Source organism: Branchiostoma lanceolatum, chromosome 8 (genome assembly GCF_035083965.1).
Source record: "Branchiostoma lanceolatum isolate klBraLanc5 chromosome 8, klBraLanc5.hap2, whole genome shotgun sequence".
In the NCBI taxonomy this organism is placed as follows: domain Eukaryota; kingdom Metazoa; phylum Chordata; class Leptocardii; order Amphioxiformes; family Branchiostomatidae; genus Branchiostoma; species Branchiostoma lanceolatum.
Window position 1 is genome coordinate 13,552,580 of NC_089729.1, and position 22,173 is coordinate 13,574,752.

At 39.7% G+C, this 22,173-nt stretch overlaps 1 protein-coding gene across 3 annotated transcripts; it reads left to right on the forward strand.

The window, feature by feature from the left end:
* The first annotated feature begins 303 nt into the window (after window positions 1–303).
* On the forward strand, window positions 304–20,700 carry LOC136440067 (protein CLEC16A-like). 3 transcript variants are annotated; one of them, XM_066435847.1, is made up of 22 exons: window positions 304–559; window positions 1,206–1,334; window positions 1,820–1,953; window positions 3,189–3,337; window positions 4,075–4,180; window positions 4,575–4,698; window positions 5,457–5,649; window positions 6,054–6,104; window positions 6,598–6,711; window positions 7,206–7,413; window positions 8,301–8,477; window positions 9,699–9,810; window positions 10,279–10,379; window positions 11,651–11,773; window positions 12,287–12,441; window positions 13,879–13,929; window positions 14,228–14,356; window positions 15,025–15,145; window positions 15,663–15,705; window positions 16,160–16,268; window positions 17,744–18,027; window positions 18,618–20,700. In XM_066435847.1, exons 1-22 carry the CDS (start codon window positions 483–485, stop codon window positions 19,249–19,251), a joined length of 3,324 nt encoding a protein of 1,107 aa, XP_066291944.1. In that variant the 5' UTR covers window positions 304–482; the 3' UTR covers window positions 19,252–20,700. The 3 variants fall into 3 exon arrangements, with proteins under 3 accessions (XP_066291944.1, XP_066291943.1, XP_066291945.1); XM_066435846.1 differs by having other exon boundaries at window positions 305–559; window positions 6,051–6,104; XM_066435848.1 differs by lacking the exon at window positions 8,301–8,477 and having other exon boundaries at window positions 305–559; window positions 6,051–6,104.
* The last annotated feature ends 1,473 nt before the right edge of the window (window positions 20,701–22,173 follow it).

The following is a 22,173-nucleotide window of genomic DNA, read 5'->3' on the forward strand; positions in this document are numbered from 1 at the left end:
TGGCTGTTTTTATTTCCCCGTGGCATTGTGGGAAGGTTGATCTCGTTACCAGATATATCCGGTCAAGTTTTGGTACATCTCGTGCCCAGGAAAATGTCTTGTGATTGGTAACGCAAGGGACAGGCCATTTACAGAATCAGGGGTGGTTTAATCAAAGAATTTTTCCTTTTAATCAAAGCTTTGGTCGTAATTTATCCCCTATTTTTACTTCTCTAGATACAAAAGTAATAAAAATTCTACAGAATGACAATTTTGTGTATGAAAATATTCTCTAACGCATTTCAGACAAATTGTTAACGTCATTACTAACATTAGTGGTCTACCCCTAGATTGTGTACGCGAAAATATGGCGTCTGCTTCCAAAATGAGTCAATGAATCTAGTTCTCGCTTCCTGTAACTGGTTTTCTCCTTCAGTTCAACATGTTTTTCTCCGTGATACTGTGATTTAGCTCAAACGGTCGACTCCAGAACGACATCCAACATGTTTCAGAGACCGAGAAACTGGATAAACCAGGCCCTGTGGAAACCACGGAACCCACATTCACTGGAGCATCTCAAGTAAGTGTGAAAATGTTAAAATCATAACAAGTTTTACATGAGTGGGAAAAGGACAACTTGTTGTTCCCGATGACTTTCAATGTCTCAGGAAACTCTAGAATTCTTAACATCAATCCTGGATACTTGAAATATTCGATATTATACCGATAATCGGTATGAGTGATTAGTATACCTTGTGATGACCATTTTAGTACATAGACCGTCATGATCACATGGTTTTGTATACTTATTCTTTAAGGATCAAATTCCAAGTTATGAAACAAAGTGATAAATCCTTCCAAGTTTGCTCGCTGTTTGATAGGAACGTTATGTGTGTAATGTTGTTGTTGCTGTTGTCCTTGTGTTACATCTATTTTCTCACTAGACATGGTCTCTAGACAAGAATAAGTATCCACTGGTGTTATCAAATCATAATTGGAATAAATAGGAATAAATAACATGATGGTAGTTTTGTACTGTAACTATTAAAGTATGATGTCTGTTCATTTCTTTGATTAAAACAAATAGATAATTTCTCCCCAAACTAATACCTTTGATTGAATTCATGCAAATAATGTATGTCCTTCCTGATTTTGAATCATGATTTTATACATTCAAAGATTCGTAACGGTTACTAGTATAGAATAATGATCTTTGTATTTTGCAGGTTTCTATATAGCGTTCTCGCGAAGAACCAGGTGGTGACGGAACAGAACCGTAGTCTTCTCGTGGAGACCTTACGCTCCATCTCGGAGATCCTGATCTGGGGTGACCAAAATGACAGCTCAGTCTTTGAGTAAGTCATTCTCTTATTAGATAATGCTATCTTCAGATGTCACAACATGTACAAAATGTAAGTTTGTTCATCGGGGCAGCCATCTTGGTCACCTGATACGGCCAGCCAATCCAAAATGTTAATTTTTGTCTCATGAAAAGAAAAAGAAAACAATGCAGTGGCTACCCATTCATCGAAGCTTAATAGAATTTTAGGCACCAACGCATGCTGTACTCGATAAGATTGCTTTGAAATTTTGAATTGTATCAAAAAATCATAATCTCTTCTAGTTGATATTTTCTCTGCAGTGAGACTTTCAAATACATTTTGGGATTTCATACTCAGTTTTGATTTTCCCACCACACTGTATGAATTTTAGCACAGTACAATGATTATGAACTCCGGGTTAAAAGAGATAGGTTTGTCTACTAATACAACAAAAGTCTACAGTTATGTCAATTGCACACAAGATTTTGAAACTTATGGCTTTTCCTTTCCTTGAACAGTTTCTTCCTGGAGAAAAACATGCTACTGTTCTTCTTGCGGATCCTCCGACAGAAGACAGGTCGTTACGTGTGTGTGCAGCTGCTCCAGACTCTCAACATCCTGTTTGAAAACATCCAGAATGAAACTTCACTTTGTAAGTTATATTTCATGGAATCAGGACGACTTGGCCCTTTCCCAGCTCGGCCTAGTCAACTCGGCCTAACACCCTGGTCAACTCGGCCCAACAACCTGATCAACTATAACTTATAGTAGAAGACACAGGGGTTTTTCTAGAAAAAGTAAGCAAGAGGGAGCACACACAGCCGAGGGAGCAAATTCTATGTATTTATGGAAGAATCGATCACTGAGGGAAGGCTGTAAAATCTGACTTTGACAAGGGGGCGCTGGGCTGAAACAAGAGGGCGCAGCGCCCCTCTTTCCCGATTTAGATGAGCCCCTGAGACAGAATTTTAGGAACACACCAGGCTTGTAGTGTAGAATTTATTATGCTTGTTACTGAGTGACGTGTTACTATTAGCCGTTATCCTCTTGCGGACAGAACTAGCAGTACATTTACCTACTTTTCACATGTGTGGTGCACGCAGAGAATATACGACAGTCTTTGGGAGCTAGTTAGCAACAAACTCTGACTGCAACAGCTAACGAATTAAGATAATATGCAAAGTGTTAGGCTGAGTTGATCAGGTTGTTGGGCCAAGTTGACCAGATTGTTTACATTGGGCCAAGTTCACGAGGGTTTGGCCGAAATTTCAAGCTTTGAATATTGATAAGCACATTACCATGGTTATGTTCATCTAGTTTGCCTAACTTTGCATGATGAATAAGTTGTATGTGTGTATATTGTGTGGATAGAGGATAGAAATGTGCTGTTGTTTATCTCCAAGCAGATATTGGGGTTGAAGATTGGCTAGAAGCTGTGCGTAGAATGCTCTGTGTTAAATTCTAGGTCTGGCTATAAATTACTGGGAATTACTGTAAGTAATGGTGAACCCGTTCCATTATGTGCTTATAGTGAACTCAAACTCACTGCGAACACTCCATTTTCTCCCTACCTGCCTACCACAAAATTAAATCCCTTCAAACATTTCAGCATTTACAGTAACTGAAGTAGCCGTTTTGGCACCCGATTCTCTATTGGTTACAGAGTTAGGCAGCAGAGAGAAGGTTGAAATATCTGATTATGCTCTACATAAAAAGGCATGCAGGCCCCCTTTTATGACAGCCTTCCACCTCTTGAAAAAACCTAAAATGTCAGAGAAGCCTGGCAAACAAAAAATGTTACAATCTGGTCCATTCATCCCAACATCTGCTTGGAGATTGTTCTGGTGTATGTAAATGATTTTAGATTTTGTGTTGTTTCTTGCCCAGATTACCTCCTGTCCAACAACCATGTTAACTCCATCATCGTGCACAAGTTTGACTTCTCCGATGAGGAGGTCCTGGCCTACTACATCTCCTTCGTCAAGACACTGTCCCTCAAGCTCAACTCACATACCATTCACTTCTTCTATAACGAGGTAGGATACATTTATGCTGCGTTATGTAAACATGTTTGGCAGAGCACAGAATGTAGAGTAATACATTATCTACATGTTTCATACTGTCCAGCTAGGGCGGTGTAGTTTTTAGGAAAAGGAACAGTTACTGTAAACATCAACTGTCATGCACATGTAGTTCTGCCAGGTATCCTTGGATTAACATTAACCTTTAAAAGAACTCTGAATTGGCCGTTTTGCACCTAATCCCCTATTGGTTACAGAGTAAGGCAGCACGGAGAAGGTTAAAAAAGTGTTGAATTTGGAACTTAAAAGTTAAATTGAGATCTATCAACATCAGAAATCCCTGAAGTATGCACACTCTGATAAAGTGTTTTAAGACATACTTGAGTTGTTAAGGCCTTTATAGCATTTTTCTTAATGTGGCGGTCTTAGGTTACCGGTGGAATTATATACAGGTTTAGTTCAGAATTTTGTCTGTCATCAAAGCTGTGATAGGAATTTTACTTCAGTTTTTTCGGTTTGACTGTCTGTGTCACTGTGTTTTTCTGTGATTCCTGAAGCATGTATATACAATGCAGTATTGACATACCGGTTGCGTATGATCTATTGTTGATATGATATTTTCTTCACCCCAATGGGAGTGAAGTATTGTATATGGCTTGTGTGTTTGTGTGTGTTTTTGTCTGTCTGTGTTTCTGGGATTCCCAATATTCACAATGCAGCCTTGCCATACATCTGTACATTATCTATTGCAGCACACCAATGACTTTCCACTGTATACAGAAGCCATCAAGTTTTTCAACCACTCAGAAAGCATGGTACGGATAGCTGTGCGCACCCTCACACTCAATGTGTACAAAAGTAAGTATAAAGTAAAACGGTCAAACCTCAGACTGAGGACAAAGCATGATGCTTTTTCGTTAGCTAGTAGGAGTGATGCAATCAAAATATCATGGTTTTGTGCATTTTTTTTTCTTTAATACCTTCATGCATTGAGGAGAATTGCCGAAAAATGTGAATAAAGAAACGCCTACATTACCAGTTTTTAGCATGTAGTAGGTTTTCGGTGTGTTTGAAACTTGTGGTCGAAACAAGTCTGTCATACAGTAGAATTACAAAACATTTTTACAGTGTCATGATTTGGCAGTAAAAGGTCCCTGCGAAAAATACCATGATAAAACTTTCAAGATTTACAGTATTGTGTACAGTTGTGAGTTCTGTTATTGATCAGTAACAAAATGTAATGTTTTTGCAGTTGATGATAAGTCCATGCTACAGTTTATCCGAGCCAAGACGGCAGCCCCATACTTTTCCAACCTGGTGTGGTTCATAGGGAACCACATCCTGGAACTGGACAACTGTGTGAAGAATGATGCTGAGTACGTTTTAACCTTATCCCTGCTATCTGACTCCATAACCTGCATAAATTCAGGGCTCGAAATATTATGCACCCAGAATTGGAGCTGTGCACCTAATTTTTGACTGTGGGTGCACTGGTGCACCTAGATATTTTTGTAGGCTGCAGGGTAAAGGTACTATTGAACACTAGTATACAGAATAGTCCTGAAATGTAAGTAACTATATAGCCTCTTGTTGTACTTTATTTGATGTATTACTTGTTTTGAAGTTAGTTACAGATTGAAGTTCTTAAGAGAGGAACTAATTTCTTTTGTTGACATTTAACTTTAATTTGTATGGTGTACCCAAATTTCTTTTTGGTTGCACCTATTTCCAAAAATGAATTTCAAGCCCTGAAATCTGATGCCATACTGCTACCTTAGTATCCAGAAGGTTAAGATATGCATGAAACTCTTGGTGAATTTGGGGGACACACATGTACTGAACATCTAAAATGAAAAGTGTTTATGATATGTATTAATGTTGATTTAGTCAGGTATATGTATTTCATTATCACACCATCAAGTAGTCATACCTGCAATTCTTTTGAAAGTAGCCAGAGGGCACACATGTACTGTACATTACATTGTAAAGTGAAAACTTTTAAATTCAAACTTATTGTTTCAGTCAGATATTTCATTTCAGCATCAAACAGTCTTGCCTGCAATTCTTTTGAAAGCAGCCAGGGGGCACACATGTACTGTTCAACCAATGTTTATATGTATGAATGTTGTTTTAGCCACCAGAGCCGTGGGAGGCTGGGAGACCTGGTGGCAGAACACCTGGACCATCTTCACTATCTGAACGACATCCTGTGTCTGAACATCACAGAACTTAATGATGTCCTGACGGACCATCTGCTGAACAGACTCTTCATTCCGCTGTACGTGTACTCACTAAGCCACGACGGCGGGGACGAAATACGATATCAGGTAACAGAGACGACATGCTCTGATTAGTCACTTTAATTTCATTTAAAACAATGCTTTACTTTCTCCTTTGTGAAAGATTTAGAAAAAAATTGCACGACCTCAACTTCAATACTGAAATATTCAAATGCATTTACAGTGGTTTTTGTCGCAGTAACATGCCCATAGCCAGGATTGTGTTTGGGGGTGTTCTTCATACTATCAGAGGAACCAGCGAGCACTGCCTTTTAAACAAGGTGGTAGGTGGGCAGAAGACAGAACAAAAATGTTCGCAGTGGTTTTAATTTTACGCTGAAGAGATAATCGCGAAAATTTCGAACACAAAAGCACAGTGAACATTCCCTATCTTACAGTACTACATGTAGTTGTCACTATGAAATTAATGTTCTGTTTTGTATTGCCAGCAGGATGGAAGAAGTCGAGTCAGTCCTGTTGTATCCCTGTTCCTTCTGTCACAGGTAAGTCCATTATCATTATTTATGTTCAAATTCTAAGTTGAATTTCATATTTTTTTCACCCTACACTTATGTTAACTGAAATAGGCATTTTGTTCATCTCTTGCCATTTCTGTACTTAGTAATGCTATTATTTAATAAAAAACAGAATTAATGTATAACTTCGATACGCTATCAATTATCATATTGTTGCTATTTGTTACAATTTACTATCATTATCATTCTCTGATTCGTTATTGTATTGTTATCTTTTGTTATCATTTACAATCATTATTATTCTATGACTTGTTAGATTTATTTTATCATTGTTGACTCAGATGGAGGAAGACCTTGAACAAGTCACCATGGCTTTTTTCCTTACCCTAGCACGTGTCCTTTATTTGGTCTATCAATGTTCTGTAAATTTATTTTAAAAAATTATCATGATATTAGCCACATTTTCTTCTTCTCCACTCAGCCAATCATAGTCTATTTTACATCTCTTGATACTCCTCAGGTATTCCTGATAATACAGCACGCCCCATTGGTGAACTCCCTTGCTGACTTCATCTTTAACCAAGGTCCTCAAGCCGAGGCACTGGAGGAAGAACAGGCATCAAACTCTCACCAGGTCAGTAAAGCACAGTTCTCACTTTTTGGCAATGCCTCGGAGGCGTAGCCTTTTCTACGTATTTTTCTTTTGTTTACTGTTCTGTTGTTTGTCGAGTGGCATCACTGTGGGGTAACGGTTAGAGTGTTGGGCTCAGAACCAATTGGTTCCGGGTTCCATACTCTGACATGCCCTGATCATGAAGTTGTGCTATTAGAAAAGCCACTTTGCATGACATTCCTAACTTGACCAATCTGTCTAAAACGCACCTAGAAATACACACAGATTTTCAATTGATGCACATTTTGAAATTTTAAAAACATTCGGCTGTCGGCGAGAGGTCTGGAATGTGTTGGCTGGTGGTTGGGAGGAAGTCAGTAGTGGTCAGGGTGTGTTAGGTACTCAAATTTGACTTTTAATCTAAAACTGGTCAGACTGTTCCCGACCTACCGCCCACCTCAGTTGGCTAGTGGTCGAGAGCCATGTTATGTGTAACCTGAGCTTTACATTCCCAGGATCCCTCGTCGGGGAATCCACGCCGATTCACCCCGCCGGCGGAGACCCTGGAGAAGTCGCTCGAAGCGAGCATCGGGAGGGGGAAGAAGAAACTCAGGAAACAGCCCAACTCTCGGAACACGGACCCCACAGACGAGGAACAGACAGAGTACACGGAGGGAAACTCCACCTTCTATAAGGACCCTGCAGAGGACGCTGGAGCAGAAGGTTGGAAAAGTTTTCCTAGAACGATCGTAAAGTGGACCGTAGAAGCATCCTCGTTAGATAGCTTTAAACAATGCATGCAATTAGATCTGCGAAGGTTACAATGTAGACGTGACAGGTAGTTCGGTGTAACATAACCAGCTGCTGCCGTGCTGCGTGCCTGCGAAGCTGGTGTGTTACACCAAAGGGCAGTTATACAGGCTATAAAGATACAGATACAGAAGTTCTGTTTTTGTATAAACTGTCTCTAAAGATCCATTTTCAGCTTGTCATACTATAGCCTGGAATCCATTCTACTCTAGCTCCTGTTCCAAACAATGATCGCAAACAAGCAGAATAGTCTGCCCCATCCCTATTGAAATGTTACGTTTTGGTCATTACAGTGACTTGCTTTAAATTCTAACGGTAGCCCTTACTATACAATAGTAGAACATGAGCATTTTGCATGTAATTCCCCACATCTGAATCCATATACATGTATGGTAAAGATGTCATCTTTACAGATCTTTAGCATAATTATTCATCATTAGAGGTTGAAAAACTTAAAGAGTTACAAGCTACAAGTTTGTGTTCCTAGTCAAGTATATGGTGGCATTAAGTTATGTGTAGATACATTTATTAAGATATTGGAACCGCTGGCTTTTTTTTCTGTTAGTATATTGTCATTTTATGATGCTTCTTCTGTAGATAATTGGTTCTTTCTTTTAAGTACGGACCTGGAATGATATGATTAGAATCCTTCACAAGTCTATGGTTGTTGGTTCGGTTATAAGGATGACATCATTGTCTCTTGATCTTCACGGGTGGTATAGTGTTCTATCATGTGGAAGAACATGAATACAACATTGTATCTAACTAACTTTAACTAACCAGCTAACTACGTTTGTCAGATTTGTCATTGCGGAGTGTTAAGACAAGCGAGCGTGCCCGTGCCCCTCTCGTGGGCCCCGGACACTGGTTGATGGGGCCCATAGACGGCCAGGCCCCATCTGATTATACCCTGATGTATCCCAGAAGTAGTGAAAGCCAGGGGCCAGGGCCGGCTGTGAGGAGGAGTAAACCTACAGGTGAGACCAGGGTCTCATACTACAGTGGTGGCAAGGATGCTTCATGCTAGTACAGGGATTTTTTTTTGGTGGTGCCTCAGGAGCGGAGCCTTTTTTTTCTCTTTTTGCATACAGCTATTTTGGTGTTTTTTTAATTCAGATCTTTCAGTGGTTTCATTATTCTCATTCATCAGTGGTGGCAAGGACACTTCAATATTACAGCATCATTATGCAATTCTGCAGGGATTTTTTTTCGGCATACAACTTGCCTCAGGGTTGGAGGCTGTTATTCGTTTTTGCATGTAGCTATTTTGGTGTTTGTCTTGTTCTTCGTCAGGTCTTTAAATAGCTCCATGTTTTTCATACTACAGCGGTGGCAATTACTCTTCTATATTACAGCATCATTTTGCAATGATGTTTTTGGCGTTACCTCAAGAGCGGAGCCTTTCATTCTTACTGCCAAACAGCAACATGTACTATGATGCTTTTCCTTTGTTTCTATTAAGCTGTGTCATTGGATAGTTCCATGTTTCTTTTGGCATCTGTTTGTGACTTTGTTTTTTCTGGGCTTTGGTTATTTTCTGAGCTAATAGTTTGCTTCTTTGTTGATGGCTTTTTTGTCCGACTGGTGTCTTGATTCAAGCTGTATTTTATTCATTCGCCCTGCTTTACAGTCATGCCATTTTAGTCCTACTGAGACCTGTTTTTGACAGAGGTGTTCAAAATAGAATAGGATGTTCTATATGTTTGGTGTTGCGAATGGTCTATTGGTGACTCGGTAGTCTCTGGTCATCAGAATATCTTCCTGCATCTCAGCAATTTCACAGATGTCACGATTTTAAGTCATACAGAATGGGGATAATCCGATTACTAACAACTAAACAAACTAACAGTACAGCAACATTACTGTAAATCCATTCATTTTTGTTGGAGCTTAATTTCACAGTAGAGCTTACATGTAGTAGAAGGGGAAAGGAGATTTTTTTAGGTGTCTTGAAATTGTGTAGAAACAATTCTGTAGTACAGTAGAAATTCATTGGAAATGCATTTTAGCGTTCGAGAGGACACTGTGAATGCTGTGAGAATAAAAGTACTGTAAATATATCAAAATTTACAGTATACAGGACTTAACACTATCTTAGAACTTATATATAAGACCACAATCTGTTTGAGACCCTTTCTGCATGAATGAACATGAATGTGTTTTGTTTGTGACATCTAGTTTGTTTGTGTCCAAACCAGCCATATCTGGAGACACTGTCATGAGCAGTCAGAACATCACAGATGAGGAGAAGTGTTCTCGAGCTGCGGCCACCGGCGTACGACAAACAGAGACAACAACGGGATTCAAGAGGTAAGCAAAAGTGTATCATATTCTTGTACATTATTTTTGAAATAAGTAGACATCCAAGTGAACAATATGTTATAAGGATTCAATCTCTACTGCTGAATAAGATTCAGAGATTATTTCTGGACTTTTGGAGAGACATCCATCACTCTTCATCAGCTTCACTTAGAATAATTATCTGTTGTTGGATACGGGAGATTCTTTATACACAACCAGGTATTGATCTCACCTGCCAAACATAGCCATATTTGGGACAGTGTTCTCACCGCAAAAGCGCCACCTACATTTGTACATCGGCTACTTATAGCAGTGAGAAGCAGTACTCCAGTCAGAAGCTCGGAAGAAGGTGTCTGATAGACATCGAAACGTTAGCAGGTGAGATCAATACCTGGTTGTGTATAAAGAATCTCCCATATCCTATTTTCTACCAACCTGATGAAATTATTTTCGGGATTATCTGTTGTTGTTTTGCAGGCGGTACCTTGATACCATATTTGACACCCTGGACTGTGGCAACAATGATTATGAAGGGTTGTTTACTCTCTGTCTTCTATATGCCATGGGGAAGAATGAAGGTAGGATTTATCCGGTTGTGTTTTGGAGGTATAAAATGTTTACTGCACTTTGTATTGAAATGGCGTTATTCTTCCCGTACACACTGAACAAGACAAAAAGTTTTAAATTTAATTTTTCTCAGGATGAATAACATTGCCTCCCATCTAGATATAGTCTGTGACTATAAAATAATCGTGGATGGAAAAGTTGTGGATCCTTTAGTCTTATGATTTTTGGTATATGGGGTACCGTAGGTAGTGGTGCGGATCGAAACGCACGTTCCGGTTCCGGTCCGGACTCGAGTCCAGAGGTTTCGGTTCAGGTCCGGACTTGTAGGTCCGGTCCGGCACCAAACATTGCCGTCACATTATGTGACTGATGCTGTTACCATTGTTAATCCCCCTAAATTCTCTAAACTAGGGAAAGATTCACACAAAAACACGTCTGCAGTCAGAACAACGTGTATATTCAGAACAAAAGTACTAGTATGCTCTCTAATCAGCGTGGTGACCTACATGTCTAGTTGTTTCTGGTGGCGTCTCAAGAGCCTTGCAATATATTTTGACGCCCCCGGCACACCGGAACATTTTTCTCACATACTGCCGGCATTGTGTTTACCTGACCTGTACCCTGTGACACGCAATGTTCCCGGGCTGCAGGCAAAGGCCGCAAAACAAAGCTTCTTCTCTCTATCTCGGGTCAAACATGGCCGCCACTGGGCCCATTGGGGAAGTCCCCCAACGCATGACATGGCTAAGCCAATCACATCGCTAGGTTCCCTTGACGTCACCCAGATCTCGCGAGGAGTTGTGAGACTTCCTGATTTCGGCAATAGCGGCCATAGCGGCCATATCAGAAGCCAACAACAAATGTTTGCGGCTTTTCCATCGCAAACTTCGTGATTTATGGAAGGTTTTAGAGAGTTAAGGATCAAACAGAGGATGTACATATGTACATAAGTGCTAATTATTTTGACAAGTCCAAAAACCGGTTCTCAGCCCTTCGGTTTTTTTGGACTCGGACCGAAACGTTTTACAAGTCCGGAACCGGTCCGGCCGGACCGATCCGCACCACTAACCGTAGGTGTCAAGGCAAAGGACAAGTTTGATTATGAGCCCCCTGGTGACTTTCCATTACACTGCAGCAGGTCTCTCTGGTTTTGATATCTCGTGTTCTGGGAATGCTATGGTCATAATTTTGCCCTTGGGCTTTGAAGAAGTGGTACAGGTTTGAGTCACCTAATTTGCTTTGAGATGACAATGCTGTACTAATTTATGCCATTTTTCGTCAGGTATTAGAGAAGGTCTGATGGATGCTGTAGCCATGCCGTCTGTCCACTCCCCAACTAAACAGCACTACAGCTCTCCACTGTTGGAACGGCTCCTCAAGGTCCTCGAGCTCAGCACTAAACAAGGTTTGTTGTGGATCACTTGTTTTAGTTTGTGTGATTGTCTGTGTACATGTAACTAGTGAAGAGTGGAGATGCAGTGTAGTTTTTACATGTTGTGAAGTATGGAGATGTAGTGTAGTGTGGAGATGTATTGTAGTGTGGAGATGTATTGTAGTGTGGAGATGAAGTGTAGTGTGGAGATGTAGTGTAGTATGGAAATGTCGTGTAGTGTGGAGATGTAATGTAGTGTAAAGATGTAGTTTTAGTTTGGAGATGTAGTATGGAGATGTAGTGTAGTGTGGAGATGTAGTGTAGTATAGAGCTGAAGTATAGTGTGGAGATGTAGTGTAGTGTGGAGATGTAGTGTAGTGTAAAGATGTAGTTCTAGTGTGGAGATGTAGTTTGGAGTAGTATAGAGATGTAGTGTAGTATGAAAATGTAGTGTAGTGTGGAGATGTAGTGTAGTATAGAGATGAAGTATAGTGTGGAGATGTAGTGTAGTATGGAGATATATATGTGGACCTATGTGTTCCCCAGTCTCTGCTGTGCGCGTGGCGACGCTGTGGCTGAGCTGTACCCTGGTGAAACAGCTGGTGCTGTCTCGGGACCAGTGTTACCTACAGGACAGGCACGTGGCGTACGTGGAGGGGGTCCGAGAGGCCGCAACACTCCTCCTCCGCATGTTCTATAAGGTACGACTCAAACTAGCGTACTCATACTTCAAACGAGAAATTAAGAATACTTGAAATATGTCTACACCATCTTTATCTATTAGTAATCATTTCCAAACACATGCATTTTATTGCAGAAGGAATTTATGCTTGTGTGTCTTTAATCATTGGATAAATAAAGTCAACCAGAGACATTTGCATGACTACCTTACTAATCAATTTTGAGGTAGGAGGGGAAAGGATGTTTTTAATGTGTCTTGCGTTCACTGTTGAAACAATTCTGTACTAATACAGTAACGATATACAGTATATGCCAATTATTTGTATACCTTTTTTCTGTATATTTCGTCTTTCTGTATAGAATTCCAAAACACCAAACCATTTACCATTCACTCAATTGTAAAAACAATGCATATCTGTATAGCCCATAATCGTAAAGTTCGGGGTATTGTATAGAATTTTGTCAGATTTTATCGTAAAATGACCCACAACTATAGGGTAAATTTTGGATTTGAATTGTTGTTTCGGGAGTGGGGACGCCGTCTACCGTTCAACAATCACATTCTTTTGTTACTCGCTATTGTCATGCTTGCAAACAATCGATATCGGTGCCTTTGACATACGGTGATCTCATCAAAAACCTGTTTTTCAAGACTCAAGCGACGAAAGTGAACAAAAATACGAAAAGAAAAACACGATTTTTGTCGCGATTTACAGTTATTTGTGGCCGTATTCGACGGAGAACATATTCCTTACATTCTTTCCCCGTGAAAATCCTGCTTATGTAGCGTAGATGAATCGCATTTTACGTCGCGATTTCAGAAAAAGACGAAGGTCTGGTGACGCTGGGCGGCCATCTTTGTTTACTCATTGATATGCATTTTTCTATGCGCTGATTGGTCTACGTCATAAAAACCTGTGCTCTGATTGGTTGACTGTAAGATTTCACGTGATCAACATGCGGCGGGAGTTTTTTATTTGGCAGGAGTTTCCCACGCAGTTCGGGCTTATCTGAACAAAATGGATCGCGTATTTAATCCAATATGGTGACGTTAAGATCGACGAAAAGGTCGGATTGTACTTTGATTAAAATTTTGCAAAATAAAGTTGCAATATCGTTAGTGTAATTGTGTGTCTTAATCTTAATTTGCCCAAAATCCAATTTGCCCCCCCCCCCCCCTCCCCTCCTTCGGGACGTCAATATCGCTAGTTCGGACAGTCGTATAGTTCGGGGAGTCGTATAATTTGCGCTGACAAATGGGCTATACAGATATGCGGAATCTACTGTAATATGGAAACTGCCAAAAATAAATCCATACACTGCAAACATTTTCAAATTTACAGACTAAGTATATACTTGCAAAGAATGATGTAGAGTACTGTCATAATATAATTGACTTATATTACAGAGGAATTAGGCCTGAATGTACTTTTGTATTGTCTGCAATTTTGTTACAGGGTGACGAGATCTTCCTGGACATGTTTGAGGATGAATTCAGTAAAATGAAGGTTTGTATATCACCATCAATTCAATATTGTTTTAAGTTTTGACTTATACTTAATACAGTAGCTTTACAGAGTGGTATGGCTGAAAAATTTCATGCAAACTTTTTTTGAATCCATTTTTCAGAAGATCATAGTGATAAAGAAGATCATAGTGATATTTAGGTTTATTTGGATAGGATTACGAATGTACATGATGTCATTTTGGACAGAAAGATAGGTTACAAACTATGCTAAAAATCTTGTATTTTGTAGAATCTGTTGGTCTTCTTTGTGTGATTTAAGTATACCCTTGTTGTTACAGGAGAAGCCTTTAAATGTTGAGTACCTAACGATGGACCCTTCAGTGTTACTTCCACCCACTGGTACACCTCTCACTGGCATCGAGTTTGACAAGCGACTACCGTGTGGGGAGGTTGAGAGAGCCAGAAAGGTAAGATTCTAAAGAAAATAAAGGTGTTTGTAGTGTTTTAAGTTCGTAGTTGAATATAACTGCTTATAAAACTGCAAAATTGATAAACACCTGTTTAAGTGCAGATCGTTATACCATAATATTATGTTTCTAGAATAGTTGATTGTTGGCAAACTGTCTTCTGGTTTTTACATTTCTTCTATGTATGCATGTCTTTGTTGATTTTGGTGTTGGAAAATATTAATAAAGATTATTTGGAAAAAAAGTTTGTACTTGAAAGACACAACATACATGTAGGTTTGCAGCGTGATGACTTCTTTGTGAGATTTCACCACAAAATCTGCGAGTATAAAAGTTAAAGTATCTCAGATGTCTTAATAACACGCATAGAGGTGGCACCCATCTCCGTTTCTGTAGCCCTTGGGCCACACATACGTGCAAGTCACTACAGCAGGAGGCTAGTCCACTGGTAGTGATGTGTGTTTAACTTCCATACTCTTTCCCAAATGCTGAGTGCTAAGCAGAGAAAGCAGTTTGTACCATTTGTAGAGTCTTTGGTATGACCGGCTGGGATCGGACTCACGACCTACCTGCGAGGTGAACACTAGGTCATTGCATCGAGCATAAAACTGCCGTGAATATTTCACAATTTAAAGCTTGTAGTGACCAGTACGATTGATTCCCACCAGGCGATGCGTACGTTCTTCCTCCTGCGGGACCTGTCCTTGTCGCTGCAAATGAAGGTCGAGGACCAACTGCCACTCACCAAAGACAGCGAGCTTATCAAGGCAAATGAGAAACTAGACCTCAGTACGTATCCTAACTCTCAGTATGGCATAAGTGATTATATCATGGAAATGGGAATGTCATTTTGTAGATTTGACTCTATAATCATATTATGTTTAAATTTGTAACTTTACAACAGTGTATTGTTGATAACGCTGTCTAGAAGATAAATCCTTTAAATGAAAGCATGTTATTAACTGCCCGAAAAACTTTCGTTTGAAATCTTCAAATTAGCAATTCTACAAAATTTGCAAGTCATTTAGTTGCAGTTGATCAAGGCATGTAATTTGAACACTGTAATCGAGACTGTACGTGGGTACATGAATGCACATTCTTCTGTCACTGTTGAAAAATTTGCTGATTCAAACAGAAATTGTGCACAAATGATGATATGATATGATATGAATAACATAAAAATGCCTGATACAACATTATTTCATTTCGAACATGACAAAAAATATTTCGCCCAGTCAAAAATGTTACTTTTCAGATCTGCTGAAACCTTGGGTGAATCTTACATGTTTCTAACATTGTTTTGCAGACAACAGTGACCTGATTGCTTGTACAGTGGTGACAGAAGACAAGTAAGTTTTATTTCATTTGAAACCCCCTCTTGTATATGTTGTTGTAGGATTTGCAATGATGATTGTACACTGCTGTACACAAATATCTAGGTGCACCAATGCACCTACAGTCAAAAGTATGTACACAAATCCAATTTTGGGTGCACAAAAGTGCTTAATATGCAGTATTTTGAGCCCTGTTTAAACAAAGAATTCAAACTTAAGCAGTGATGTCTATTACTGTAAATCATTTGAGTTTGCATGGTTTTTATTTTGCGTTAGGGAAAAAATGGAGTGTTTGCAGTGGTTTAAAGTTCGCGTTTGAAACAATAATAGCGCTACAGTCATAGATGGGAAAAAGTTCAACCGCGAAAACCGTAAACATAAAATTGCCGCAAACATTTCTGCATTTTACATTGTACCATAAGGCTACAAAAGGTTTACAGCTGGTTGTGTCCTCAACTGTTCCTTGTAGACAGAGAGTTCGACGTTTCTTAGTGATCGACGTGTACCAGCTGATTCTGGTGGAACCGGACACCAAGAAACTGGGCTGGGGCGTGGCCAGATTTGTGGGGTATCTGCAGGTGGGTGGAGAAAGTTGATGGAAATTTTTGGTGGATTTGGTTTAATAACTGTCAATTTACCTGCCATTTTGTACATAATGTATACAAAAAGTTATGTCATGATGTCTAGTTAGACTAGTTATTGTAAACATGGGAAGTCGACGAGTTTTTTAGTGTAAATTGTAGGTATGTTATATCCCAACGATTTTAAATTCAACAACTGATAAAGTACACAATGTATGTAATATATGTACATGCCATGTACACTATACTTTTTCTTGGTACAAAGGATGTGTATGCATACAAGATTTGATCATTACATGTAGTTAAGACATGAATATTTAGATGGTCAAACGGTAGGGGTTTCAGATTTTCAGATGATAAAGGTTTCTTCATCACACAGTGTCAGAGATCTATTTGTTTTCTTGTAAATACAAGTATACGTCAGTTGAAAAGCTGTATTATACAATGATTATGACAATCACTCATGATCTTTTTACATATTCAGATACAGTCAAACTTGTCCATCCAACCAACTCTATCCTACAACCAACTCTTGTCAACAACCACATTCAGACAGTCCCGTCCAATTTTACATAGTAAGTGAACTCTTTCAAGCAACCAACTGCAGGCTTCAACCAGCAACCACTTCCTCATGGGCCTCAGGGGTCATAATGTGTAGATTTTACACTCCATTCAACAACAAAATGATTGACAGCGGCAATCAGTCCAGCGAGCATTTCAATAAAAGATTCTACAGTCGACAGCAAGCTTGTGTTTATGTAGCAACAAATGTAGAACAAAGTGAATTCAAATGTAGCAACAAATGTAGAACAATGGAGACACGAATCTCAATGTAAACATTCATTGTAAGTACAACAAAGGTTTTGTTCATGTACCCGAAAAATATTTTGTTATGTTAACGTTTATTGGCAATGTAATCGACAGTGCATTGTAGTCTTGTAGACAACAACCGTTTAGTTTGTTTTTTCTTGTATATACTGTATTTCTTCACTTGTCTTCTAATTTTATATGCATAACAAGCAGATAAGTCCTGTATGTGCGAAGTATTTATGCAGCCTCATTTATGCCCACAAAATCAGCAATCCGACCCGAGTTTCATCCAACAGCCAACTCCAGTCAACAACCACATTTCCTTGGTCCCTTGACTGGTTGTTGGATGCAAGTTTGACTGTACATTCAAGTACAGATACAAATACAGATATTCGATTGAGTACAATGACCGTGTCAGTTCCTACACCTGAGTGAGGAGGGTTGACAGTGTAGCCTTCGCGTGGATTTGTTTAGGGTGGATGACAGGTTGCGAATCTGAGACCCATACACTTTGGGCATCCGTCTTCTCCAGCGGCACCAATTGACTTGGTTACGCTCAAGGTCTGCCTTGATAACGCCACTATAGCTTACAGGAAGTTACAGGGTTATCTGTTACACTTCTGTCTTGTTCAACTTAAATTCCTTGTCTTTCCCAACCATAGGATGTTGAAGTGACAGCTGATAAAGAAGACAGCCGCGCTCTCCACGTTCAGATCCACAAACCGACCTCCTCCGTGAGCGTCCAAGCCAGCCCGTCCTCCTACAAACCCATGCCTCTCCTGTCCGCCAAGTTCATATTCGATGACCACATCCGCTGCATGGCCGCCAAACAAAGGATGACCAAAGGCAGGAGCCGGGCACGTCAGGCCAAGATGAGACTGATATCTAAACTACTAGACATGCCTGCAGCGGTGTCACCCCCCTCACCAACCCCTCCCCCTCATAGGTAGGGACACATTTACAGTTAAGAATAAAGAGGAATGATAATGATATTTTTTTGAACTTAATCTACACCACTCAACAAGTTTTCTGAGAAATGACAGACATTTCTGATCCCATCCACCAGCCTCCTTCTGATCAGTGATCTGAAGAGTTGGATTACAGACAGTTTCTTTAGATTACTGATTTAGTGAAGAAGAATGGCAGACAACATCTAAAACATCTTTAATATTTCTGAAAGCTTGTCCAGCATGTACAGGTCAGGACATACAAAAACTGGAAGTTCTGCTGCAATACCAAGGAAAGCCACCAGGCAGCCCATAATCTAATGTTTCTGACAGGTCAAGACTTAACTACATAGTTATTACAGGGATTCATAACAATTCATCCAGTCTAGTTTCTTGAGTTATGCTTTTCAACCACCAATGCTATTACACCACCCTACAAATGCTTCCAAAATCATAACCTTCTCTACAAAGGTAAGAAATATCAGTAGCGTGGTGTCTGTAGATCATTTGAGATACCGGTACCTCTAGTTTATTTTCCTTTCAAGTGTTTACAAGTTGATTCTTCCATGTTCCCTGTCTTATTCCACAGAACCCTCCAGATGGGAGCCATGCGCATGTACGCCAACCACCCCAGCCACCCCCAGGACCCCCCTCCCACCATGCGCAAGTTTGGGCCCGTCCCTGGATTCGCACAACGGCGCGCTTCCTCACAAACATCCCCTTCAGGTCGAAGGTCGGCTAGTCCAAACAAGGGCAGGTCAAGTCCAAAGGCACAGAACAGAGCTTTACAACACGAGACGTCAGTAGAAGAGGCGCGGGAAGCGATACTGGCGGAGACTGCGGAAGCCATCCCGTTACAGGATCTTTCAAAACAAGGTCGGAGTTTGCCTCAAGAGTCTGAGAAGGAGCTGTCGTCAACCAACCTGTCCCCCAGCCTCAGGCCCGCTAAAGCGCCGCCGGCCTCGCTGCTTCCCCGCCACGACGACGACGGCGAGAGACCGAGCTACCACGAGTCTGTGAAGCTGACGCGCCCGGCCGACCCAGACAGGATCAGGAGTATCAGCGATACGTCGTCGCGGGAGGGTCGGAAGGAGACGAGAAACGCCGACGGTGACAGGAGGAGGAGTTCTAGCGACGGGTCGGGGAGTAGGATAAAACCAACATGGCACCACGGAGCGCACTGGTACACGGGGGACACCGACGACAGTAACAACGGGGATTAGATCGACTCTTAGGAGAACTATAGAGTCTGACTTCACAGTATGCTAACAGTCAAGGACAGTGGTGAGAGGAACACAAGAACACCTATAATACTGGTAGTACATACCTTCAATTTGTAAGTAGAAAAGATGCAGTAAAGCCCGTCACACATTCAAAACCATGACTTTGCTCCGGACTACAGTACTAACAATGGCAGTCGGTTGGGAGTAGGCTGGAATCAATCCTATTCTATCTCCAGCATCCAAGCAGAATATGACTTTTTCCCATCTTTGATGTTTCCAAATTTGTGGTCGACTAGTGCATACAGATCCAAACTCCTGATGACCGTGCTCACAGCTAACTCCCTACCATGGTCTGTAGAAGGTCGGGATCGGAGGCCATGGTCAGCTATGTGTGACGGGCTTAATCCTACAGACTTTGAAAATGAAAAAGGCTCTGCCTTCAAGGCATTGCCAAAAAAAGAGATACCAGATACTGCCAACAAATTATCATAGGTCCAACTGTACAGATGATTTTCTTTTAATGAGCAAGCTGTTCTTCAATTTTAAAACAGTTAAATGAACGAGAAAATGAAGAAACACATATAACATACCAGAAGAGATCTTAATGTTTAAGTTGGGCACAAGCTAAGACATTTTTGCTCTGAAACAACCGTATGTACTACAGATTCAAGCTTCCATGACTGTATAAAGACACTATGTTAGTATTTTACAAGAACTTTAATCAAGATGATAAAGTTAAATGTCCTGATGTTGTCAATCATTCTGATATGTTAATCTGTTTATACAAGTAACTGAAAACTACTTGCAATATGTAGTCACTGTCACACACATTGTAGTCTTTTGAAGCTAAGATTGCAAGACATGCGCAAGTATCCAAATTATGTATATATATAATACTGTATTACTGTTGAATATTGTAGCATACAATATTATAACTTCATATTGTCAGGCTCTTCCATTGTGCAAGGGGGGGGGGCTTAAAAGCAGTCTTTTTAGCATCATATCATGAACCAATAATGAAAAATTCTATTGACAGCAAATGTAATTGTGTAAATGCATTTTATTTAGAATACAATCTAAAAGTACCATATTTCTAGAATTTTAGGTTAGATGTAGATGTGTCATGCAATGGAGATGTCACATTTAGAAACAACACATTTGCATTTGTATCAAATACTAGTACCGGGGGTACACATCACAATTCAAATGACTCAGTTGTACATATATGATATGTTTGCATGTAATTGTGCAAATTATTGGCTATCAGTGTTATTTATTAATTCTTATTATACATGTACACATACTTTGTGTCAGATAGGATAAAAATTGTATTGCATACACACAAAGTTTTTAGGCATGATTTATGTATTATCTAAGACCAGATGATAAAATTTCTCTTTTTGCATTTTGTAGACATAAGGTGAAAACAGTTGTTAATGTAAAACTCCATGTAAATATGTTATACCTTATGGCTCACACACATCCATACATGTACTCACACTCGTACATTTGTGTACATACTTGCATGGTTTCTACCCATAGTTGAACATTAGGCAATTAAAGTGCCTCATATCATCATGCATTTACCATGGTTCCCTTTCATACATGTATATTCAAACAGACATTAGTTGAACACATACATTTGCAGACCTCACTTTTTAAGAAATGAACTTCTGCCATGGAGTAATGTACAAAAATGTACAAAAAACTGCACACACAGATTGTTAATGGCAAAAACAAGATGACTTTGACATAATTTAGATAATCACAAAGTAGAATCTTAAAAACCATCATCACAAGAGTTTTCCACAATAGCTAACAGTGATGTTAACAGTTTCTATGTAACATAAAAAGTTGATCACACATCTTTATACCATGATAGGTTAATGCACACTAGTATTAAACAATCAAGTCTTCTTGTGCTAGGAATATCATGTTCAGTATGACCAGTAAAATTCAGATTCAGCTGTATTACATATTTTAGGCATCACTGTAATCTATTAGTATGTTGCAAATCAATTTGTAATCTAATTCTAAAGCATTGTTTAATCATGGGCATGTCATGACAGAAGAATACAATGTATTATGTTTCACGTATTTCACACATTTGAATGTTCGCCTTTTTCAACATTGAACAATGGGGCTTCATACAGGTATTGCAGTAGACCGATCCTTACTGTCCATCACAAATAGCAGTTCGACCAATGATAGTATGGCAATTACCAGTTCTACCAATAGGAGAGTGGCTTCATGTCCGTCAAATTATTTCATTTTGCATTTCTATGTTTTGACAGGTGGGCGGGGTTATGGGACTGTTTAATTACATGTATGAAACCTTGAAAGAAATGAAGTTCACCGAAAAGGATAATTGTCTTTATGCACTAAAAACTTTTAATATGTGAACGACTTCTGAAATTTTACTGACATTATTTTTCCCAGTTGTTGCTGTACAATATTTTCAGCACATTACTTCCATAAAAAAATAATATAGTAAATGAATGGTTGTGTTGTAGGTAAATCAAAATTGCCCCCTCCCCATTTCACTGAAAATATTACTTGTAGAAAGTCATTCAGTGGTATAGCAAGACTAACAAGGTGAATTTAGTTTCTGCTGTGCCATCGTTGAAATGTAAGTAAGACCAAATTGAGTGTTTCTCTAGAGAACCATTAAAACATGCCATCATGAAGGAATGATTGTAGCCTGTTGTTGTGTGGTTGTTTATTCAATAGCAACACTAGATAAGAGGTTTCATAAGACACTAATCGGGTTTTTCTAGAACAATAGAACAAGAGGGAGCACACACAGGCGAGGGAGAGAATTCTGAATATTTATGGAAGAATCAATCGCTGAGGGAAGGCTGTATGCTGGGGATTAAGCTAAAATCTGAATTCGACAAGGAGGCACTGGGCAGAAACAAGAGG